Genomic DNA, 10000 nt, shown 5'->3' with positions numbered 1-10000 from the left:
CAAAAGGTCCAATTCCTGCCTGTGTTGTCAGATTAAGTCCTATATCTGACAACCTCCCCTTATCTCTGAGGAGCCTAACCAGGTTGACTAGGTAGACCGTGTCAAGCTGGAGTTGGCAGGAGTGTTAGAGTGGCCTTTTTTTTTTTTTTTTTTTTTTTAACTTGGAAGGGAAGACCCGTTGCCGGGGGGATGGAAGACAGGATAGGGGAAGGATAAGGGGGGGGGGAGAGAAAGATGATAATAGTGAGAGAGAAAGAGCCGGGGCTAGACCCAGCACGCAGGGTATTATTTGGAGGGATAGATGACAGGGTGGTGGAAAGGGGGAAAAGGTCGGGGAGGGAGGCCCCACGCCATCTGTACACACTGTTTACCTGGCCAGGTGAGCCGCGCGAGCGGGCCTGGCCAGGTAAGAGGTGTACTCGGCTAACAAGGGTGGAGGGGAAGGTGGGGAGGCGGTCTCCCGGGCGCCATCTGCGGAACCACCGTGCGCAGCCCTTCGGCCGCGACTACCGTGGTTCCCTCGGCTAACCTTCGAGACAGAGGATGAAGCACGAGTGCGAGCGCGAGAGGCTATCCCCCCCGCCCGCGTCGAGCGAGGATTTCTCCTCGTCGGCGGCAGGACTTCCGGGGTGATGTGCTCTGGCGCTCGTCACCACGTCGGGATTATCAACACTGGCCGTGACACCTCCTCCCCGGCTCGCGAGTTGTTCACTCCTTCTGAGTGGCCGCCGCCGTTCCCTAAGCCTAACCAAGGTGGCAACCTCCGAGTGTTTCCTCCAGTATCCCGACAAAGGGACCCCTTTGAGACCCCGGCCTTCACCGGGTAAAACGCAGGATTCGCCTTTGGAAACAAACGGTGTTATCCTAATGCCGAAAAGTGGTGGTAAAGGACAGGGGGGGACAGGTGTGTGCCTACAAGGATCTCTTGTAAAGCAACCAGGTGCTTGGCTCAAGAGAGCCGAGTGTCAAATCCTTGCTATGAAGGTAACTCTTTTAGGATTATGCTAGGTCCTTTGGCATAAAGGTAACATTCTTGGGATTATGCCAGGTAATTTGGCATAAAGGTAACTTTCATTGGATTATGCCAAGTAATTTGGCATAAAGGTGACCTTTTTTGCTTGATTCTTCTTCTTCGTTGCTATGAGAGTGACTCTCTTAGCATGGTGAATTCTAACTTCCTTAAAAGTTCTTGTAGCTTCTTCTTCGTTTAAGGCTTGCAGGCAGGTGCAGTTGGAGCAGGTGAGTCTGGAGCAGGTGCTGGTCGAAAAGTCGAAAGTGAGTCAGTCAGTGAGTCAACTAGCAAGAGTTTGCCAAAGTCGCTCGTTTTGTGCACAGTTGTTGTGGCATCTTCTTGTATCCTTGTCTCTCAGCACCATGCCATGACCAACTACGGGTGACCCGACCTGCGGGGGGTAATTTCAGGTACACCGAGGTCAGGGCAAGCATCAACGGTGCCAGCTTCACAAAAAGCAAAATTACAAAGCTCCATGCATATCTACATAGGATACATGACTATCTATTAACCAATCTTGCAGTTGTGATAAATTATATATGTGCGTGGGTGTTCAACATAAGCACTTTAAAAATTATATACATACAGACATCTTGTCATGACCCATAACTTCCTTATAAAAGAAGATTCCTTTTCCGTTGCAAGATTTGCAGACTTGCTTACGAGCTGATGCAAACCATCCACCCGGATGCGTCAGCTCGCCTCTGGTCGGTCGACAACGAGTACGTTATGCATTATGTTGTCGGGAACGTAGTGAAAGCTCGCTTCCCGCATACGCCTCGAGGGTTTGTGGAAATTATTCTTTTCTCTTTTCTTTTCCTTAGTTATCATTGCTATTAGCTTTTATTTTCATGTACATACAATGCATATATAAACTGGACTTCATGAAAGATTTCAACTCTTAAGGGGTATCATTACAATGGTATGCTTTTAGATATATCCTGAAAAGATATGTCTCACACTGTATTATAACTGTATTATGTTTTGATTTTAAGATAAGACTTTTCAAGGCGGTATTTTCTTTATGTACATTTCTCCTCTGAACAGGCCCCGAGAAATGGAAATGCGGAAAGGAGATCTGGTGGGCCATCAATTTGACAGAAATCAGCACAAAAATGATGGGTTTCAATTGGGCACGAACTTACGCTCAAAAAAGAGAGGTTTTTACCCTGCTTACAAAACTGTCGAAAAGCTAACCGTAGCAGATGTGCAGTCCTTTGAACATATTGACAGAATGAACAAAAGCCTGTGATTCTTTTTCACTCTGTATTGTGGATATTTGTAACTCATAAAGTATTAATCATTATATAGAGAGAGGTTTGTAGTATGTTTTCAAGATATGGTTTAGTATATATATTATATGTATATATGTTAGTATATATATTATATGTATATATGTTAGTATATATATATTATGTGAACTCTGATCAGACTAGTGGAAACCCTCCCTAGAGAGGGTTTCCACTTTCTAACGGGATCAATGAAAAAAAATATTCTGGGCGTGAGCCTGTGTAACTGAAAGAAGGATGTTTCTTATTTGTGTAATGATTTGTTTTCTTGTATTGTTGGTTAAATTGGAAGTGAATAATATCAAACTAAAATCCTAGCATTAGCCATCTGAATAATATACTGTATCTTTTTCAATTACTGCTATACTTGTTCAGTCAATTTGCCGTCTCGTCTTTATTAGGGATAGAAAAAATCTATCAAAAACTCAGAGCGGGCCCATATTAGCTATCTCCAAGGAAGGGTGCAGTTTACCCCGCATTTAGTAACCATATCATTAACCTTTTCCCTATCACGACGGTTTATACACTGTTTCTACAGTACGTATACCGTCAGAACTTCCATGCTATATCATGCAGTTATGGCATGCTATAAGCTTGCTGTGATAGTAAAGCGACATAAACAATGTTGTATTTTAACTTGTAAAACCTGTCCTATGATCTAATTGTCGTTTTATATCGAGATATTTAACAAAATATTATGCAACAAATACCATACAACAACTCCCCTAGTCTCGGTCCTCAGACCTCTCTATCGTTTATTTATTTGGCTTGTCAGTCAAATCTACACATGGTCATCGCCTCAGGTCTATGACAAAGGCTGCAGTGTTTACTTTGCAGAGAAACGTATTCGCATGCATTCTGCGTGTGCGTGTTTGTTTGATTATGTTTGTTATTGCGTCATGAAAAACGTGCAAAATTAATTTAGGATGAGGAAATTTGCACACACACATACTAGGGATGTGCACTAGAAACCGGTATACCGGAATACCGATATTTTAGGTTCGGTGCAATTGCCGGGGGCAACACGTCACAGTCAGTAGGTCTTGTTCAAAACGTAAAGACATTCTGATGACGAAAAGACAAACAGCCGTATACCAAATCCCTAACGCGCCGAGTACATAACACGAATAGAAGTGGGTGTTTGTGTCAAAAGCATTGCAAAACCGTGGCAATTGCGGCGAAAGTATTGGAACAATCGTGAAAACTCCGTTACATGGGGTGGGCTTATCATGTAAGCGAAAAAATGCTATATCTTTAGTGTATTCTTTGTTACCAATACTTCATATGAGCATACCATGTTTGGAAAGTAATATCTGTATTGGATATTGGTATCATTGTCCTAGACAGGGATTACAAAAAAATAATAATGATAATAAAACATGGATTCTTTGCTGATTTTTCGAAGGAGATTGAAGTTAAATGAATGATAACAGTAGTCTGGAACGTAAGGTTAAGGTTAAATATATATATATATATATATATATATATATATATATATATATATAAGATACACATATATGTGCAGTATATAAACATACAAAATAAGGAAGATTTATACATAAATACACGATCCCTTTCATCCTGTTTGTTTTCATGTAGCATAGACTAAATTAAATTACCAACCGCGCTTTCCTGAAATGGTTATTAATTCTTTAAAAAGAAATAAGCACAACAACTGATTCATAACAAAATTTAACTATCTTTTGTTAGTAATATCTATGACTAGTTTCTCTTATGAACTTGTCATTTGGACAGTGTCATGCATTCGAAGCATAACTTTGGAACAGTTGGTAAACCTGAAGCAACTGACATGGACACGCAGAAAATGTCCTAGAATATGGCTGAAACACTTAAATAGAACAAAACCACAACAAACACATCAACAATCAAATCCTTCCCCCAAACAAGTACTTTCATACCTAACAGCAATCTTTTCACACATAAAAACAAGTTACCAGCAACACCACACTTAGTCTTGATTGCTGCCAAATACAACCCTCAGAAATTCGTAAACTTTGGTCCTATACTATAACTACTCAACAGAAGAGTACATCAAACACATCCGAGCACAAACGCAAATTTACTTCACCACTAAACACACACATCAAAAATGACAGGAAAGACCTGCTATTCCCGGAGCCCGCGGCTCCCAGGGTGCACGACGATACCATAAACCCCCGTTCATGAACTGTACATAGTCTGACATGCATAGGAAGGACATTTTTTGTATGGCGTGGCAATGTTCTGTCCATGTTGTGTCAATGTCGTGTTCATGTCATGAAAGTGGTATTCAAGAACGCAAAAGCATGACACGTTTGTGTCAGCTGCTTCAGGCTTACCAACCGTTCCAAAGTTAATATGTTTCGGAGGAATGACACTGTCCAAACGACAATTTCATAAGGTTGGAAACTACAGTCATAGGTAGCACTAACAAAGGATAGTTCAATTCTGATATGAATCAGTTGTCCTTGTTCCTTGTTAAAGAATTGACAACAATTCATTCTATGCTCCATCAAAACAAACAGGATGAGAGGGATCGTGTGTTTATGTATGGATCTTCCTTATTTTGTGTATATACTGTGCATATATGTGTATCTTTAATATATCATAGATTTAATGTATACATATTTCATATAATCATATACTTTCACTTTACGTTCCTGACTACTTTTACTATTCATTTAATGATGCCTAATGTATCCAATATAGATATTATTTTCCAAATGTGGTATGCTCATATGAAGTATCGGTAACAAAGATTACACTAAAAATATGCATTTTTTCGCCACGCTTTTTGCATGCTTTTGACACGAACACGCACTTCTAGAATACCAAGCGTGGCATGTTCATGTTATGTAATCTGCTCGCTAGGGACTTAGAATGCGGCTGTATGTCCCGCTGCTGTCAAATGGGATTGGTATCGTCGTTGTAGAGAACACAGTTGTTTAGGGGAATGGAAGCTGTTTTTTTTTTTTTTTTTTTTTTTTTTTTTTGAGATGCTTGTGTTTGCCGAGATTTCCTGAACATGTCCAAAAGCTTAATATGTACTAGCTGTGGCACTTCTCGAGCTAGAGAACAAACCACATTCTCGTCTCTGCATGGTAGTAAATAACAAGATTCAGTACCCATCGGATCTCTTTTCATTAACATTAATTCCCTGGAAATCATATATCCTCTCGCAGTTCCAATCTTTTTGTCACTGGATCTTCTATTTGTGTCTTAACTATAGGAATAATCAGAGTTGATATTTTGGACAGAACCTCTGACGCCTTCTGAAGAACCACTATCAAATTGAAGTCAGGATTCTGAGGAGTTAAGGATTAGCAGGTGTATGACCTGCTATTATGAACCACTTTCTCTTTTAGACCACAGATCTATTAGAGCTGGGACATGAAGTATTACTCAATGAAGGTATGGCGACTCAAAGCATAATATTGGATATGATGAGGAGGACCCATTAATGATGCAGTGGAAGCTAGTTCTTGTGCCATGTAAAATGCTGCAAAGCAATGAGAAGAGTCATCTTAGATGCCCTTTATGGCCTCCAGAAAATATACTCCCCAGCTGTATTGACTTCTTCATGGTCCATTGGTACCCTTTCTGACTTTCACATGCCATTGAGGATAATATCACTGGATCTCTTTCTTTCAATCTGCCAATAAGCAAGTCTTTCCATCCATCCTCCTTTTGATACTTGAAGTGGATCTTCTGTATCGTATGTCTTATACATGCAGGATATTCTTTTGATAGGATAGGTCTTGACGTAGAAGAATTGATGAATCTAACCTGGATCCAATATCTCTTAGATATTCCCCAAACCGGTCCTGTACCCTTTGAGTCCAAGAAACGTCTGTAAACGTTTGATGATGCCCGCAGGAGAATTGGACCTTGCTTATTTGTGCCCCATGCAGCACACATCTAGTGATACTCTATTAAATATCATTCTGATGTGGAAAGGCCCTGTAAAGTTGTGTTTCCACTGCCTCCTACCATTAATGGCATGTTTCACTAAGCTTGGGGACGAACAACTTTTCCAAATCACAGGAGGGATGACTATGACAGTAATTGTGGCCCTTCCAGCAAACTCTCTTTTTGCAATCTCCAATCTGGCATACTAAGGATAACTAATACATTATTCTAATTAGAAACAAAATATTCAAATATTAATGTTCCATGTCTACTGAACAATGTATTTGTTTATTTCGATTTCATTTTGTGTGATCTAGTATTTAACTTGTCGCATGTTTTGGACAAATTCAGTGCGTTCGTGATTTTCCTCTTCATTAAGATTTTTTCTCAGTAAATCTCACGAGTCTGTTACTTCAGATTTTTATTATATTTTTGAGAGTTCGTTTAAGTGATTATTTACACTCAATCCAATCTATTTTCAAAATGTTAATTCTCTCAAGTTCGTTTGACTGCATCATGAACTTCATATCCTTAATTCGCCACATGGCTCTCACTCTGTTTTGTCTATAAAAGTGTCTGAGTTTGGATAGAAGTCTCCGGTGAAACGTTGGTAGTCTCTACTTTTGTCCGTTAAATGTTATGAAGTGTTTTACATTGAGTTTTTAACGCTTGCATCTTTGCTGTATTCCGTAATTAATTCCCTCATAGCACAGAGATGCATCATTTCACGGGATCGGGTTGAACACATGCGTTTTACAGGTTGGAATGTCCGATGGACACGATAGTTTGTTATCATGGAAAGCCGCAGTAATTCGTTGTGGCCGGTTTTGTTCATATTTGGAGTGAGCCCTTTACTCTAAGTCTGCATTCTTAGTAAGACATTTGGGTTTTGCTTGCATGTTCTGGGTAATTCCTGGGCGATATCACGGGGTTTCGTAAATATATCAGTACTCCATAGTTGTCTTGAGGTTTGTGCATCGTTTCCAGATAATGATGTAAATTATTTTGAGAAACTGGCAAACGCCTCACTAAAAGCCTATTCAGTAAACACCAACATACACAGATGCAAATTTCAAGAATGCAAATTTCGGGATACAGAAACGTTTAGCCAATTAGTTGCTCGAGTGGAATAATAACTAAATCAGTGGCTTTTTCTGAGCAACATGAGGATCCCTCTGAAGGAACGTGAGCTTCAGACTGTATTAGAGATGGCTGTAAGGACTGAAAAATGACTAATTAATCTACATTTTTATAATCGAACCAGTAGAATAAAGACAGTAATTCTGATTTGATAAGTTATGAGTGTGAATTTGTTGGTTATATCTGGACAATTCTCCCGTAAACATATATATATAATTATATTACTATTTTGTATATATATATAGAATAAAGAAAGTAATTATTTATAACATTAGTGGATATATGGTTATATTAATATACCGTAAATATATATATATAAACATTATACATATATATATATATATATATATATATATATAACATTATATATATATATATATATATATAACATTATATATATATAAATTATATATATAAACATTATATATATAATATATATATATACATATATATATATATATATATATAATATATATATATATATATATAAACATTATATATATATATAAAATATATATATAATAGATATATATATATAATATATATATATATAATATATATATATATTCGGGGGAAATATATATATTTATGTGCCCGTTCACTTCCCCGTGAGGAGACTTATTCGCCCCACACCCCAGGTACAAATCCCAATTAAGATGGGTCTGGTTACGTGTGTTCGTCACCACTGTGTTTACAAACACCCATTAATAAAACAATAAAATATGAAAAATAAGGCCAAATGGGCTAACGTGAAAAGGATTTCAACTCTAATATCAATAAGAGTATCAAAAACAAAAAAAGTCAAGACTTTTAAAAGAAACCAACTAAAATGAAAATCTGTGAGGGCACATCTGGCTGGTTGGTGCTGGCCAGTAACGTATATATGTCTTCTCAGTAAACAAAACAAGCACGTCCAGCAATTATCCCTATCTGGCAACTAAAAGGATCAAACACAACCTTTCTTTGCTGCTCCTGCGTTGCCACAAGGAAATCCAGGGTGATCCAGGGGGTAAGAACACAAATAACGAGTACAGAGACAACCCTTCTGGGTTTATTTGCAGCGCTTTATATACAGGGCGTGGGCGCCAACGTGGCAACAAATTATTTTACAATAAAAGTAATTAAGTCTTATATAATACATAAAATCATAAAACAGGTTTAATAAAAAACAAATACTTGTAAAAGTTACGTAAAAAGGGTACAGAATGGTTGATATGGTAAAGTAAAAGAAACTAAAAAATGCAAACAAAAATCACCATTACTTACAATAATTAAACAATTAGTATCAATTCTAAAACAAGGAGCAGAAATATAACATAATTATAATATAATGTTTACATCCAAAAGACGTTCACTGGTTAATAAATTATGAAATAAGACTATGTGGGAGATCGAAGTAAAAATTAAAAATCCACAATTCAAAAGACAAGTAAAAGCAATATGAATAATAAAATCAGTATTTAAGAATTAAAGTACTTAAAGACCATAAATAAAATCAGTTATAAAAAAAAAAAAAAAAAAAAAGTTTAATAAGAGAGACGTGGTGATATTTTGCCATTACGAAAATAACGTTATAAAACTAATTGAGTAAAAGTAAGTCAATCGAAAGAAATAAACGTAAAATACGATGAGGTACAGGTAGTTCTTGTACGTGCTCTCTCTGTGGGTAGCCACGGTACACTCCACATAGTTCCTGTGGCAGACGCGGATAGCAGCTGAGCTTGGGGGCCACTGTGTGTTTTTGGTGGATTTGGGACCCGTCGCCACGTACCTCGCCCTGATGCCGTGTACCGTATGGCGGAGCCTGACGCCTCTCCTCCATCACACAGGCGATGTACCTACCCCCTTTGTGCTTCGTAAAAACCTCCGTGTCTTGTGCTCCCTAGAGAATGATTCACGGTAAGCTAGACAGCACTTGCTTTCTTCCGTGCATAGTGTATGTGTATAGTATCCGTGTATAGTATTCCGTGTTTTGGTTTATGTTTAACGTAATTTGTGTTCTGTTTTATGTTTAACGTAATTTGCGTTCTGTTTTGTTTCGTTTAATGTAGTTTTAGTTGTTTTGTTTCTCGTGTTGTGTTTTATGTATTTGTAGTTTTATTGTTCTCGTTTTAGTTAATAAATAATTATTTAAATAAGGTATGTTTCTTTTCTAAGCCCTAATGACTGATGCTACCCAAAGCCTCCGAGACACCTACCAAACAATGAGTTATTCGGGATAATATCCCGTTGTGGTAGTGACTACCTCCGTGTGAAGTTTGTGAATCGCTGTGACGAGAGTTCTTTGCTTTAGTTCTTTGCCTTTTAGTTAAAGTTTGTAGCATTTGCTGTTGTTTTGTCTTTGTTTCAGTTTTTGTTTCAGGAATCACTTTCATTGGCTTTCATTCTGCCTTGTTTTAGTAACATGTTTCTTTTATGTTAGGTCTTTTGCCAGAGGATTATTTTAGGTTCTTCTATCGCTTTCGTTAGTGTTTAACGAAAGCCCTTAGTCTGGCACTTCACTTTGTAGCTGTTTTTATTTTCATGACAGTTTAACGTAATTTTAGTATTTCTTTAGTCTGTTTATCTTTTTATTTATTTTACCTATTAGTATTATCAAGTGTTTTAGTTAATGCTTTACTTAATAAAAAACAGGCTAAACGTTGAGGAG

At 37.8% G+C, this 10000-nt stretch overlaps 1 protein-coding gene across 1 annotated transcript in view; it reads left to right on the top strand.

Annotated features, from left to right (window-relative positions):
• LOC122254181 (alpha-(1,6)-fucosyltransferase-like) overlaps positions 1-2924 on the top strand; it is a gene marked incomplete at its 5' end in the record, with an annotated part of 49281 nt that extends 46357 nt beyond the window's left edge. Inside the window, 2 exon segments of the mRNA XM_086541140.1 lie at positions 1658-1797; positions 2060-2924. Coding sequence (XP_086397266.1) covers positions 1658-1797; positions 2060-2264 — 345 coding nt within the window.
• Positions 2925-10000: the final 7076 nt, after the last annotated feature.

Source organism: Penaeus japonicus, unplaced genomic scaffold (genome assembly GCF_977035675.1).
Source record: "Penaeus japonicus unplaced genomic scaffold, GWHDUDI00000001_assembly GWHDUDI00000010, whole genome shotgun sequence".
Taxonomy (NCBI): domain Eukaryota; kingdom Metazoa; phylum Arthropoda; class Malacostraca; order Decapoda; family Penaeidae; genus Penaeus; species Penaeus japonicus.
Note: the sequence above shows the minus strand (reverse complement) of the source record. Positions and strands in the feature narration are given on the sequence as shown.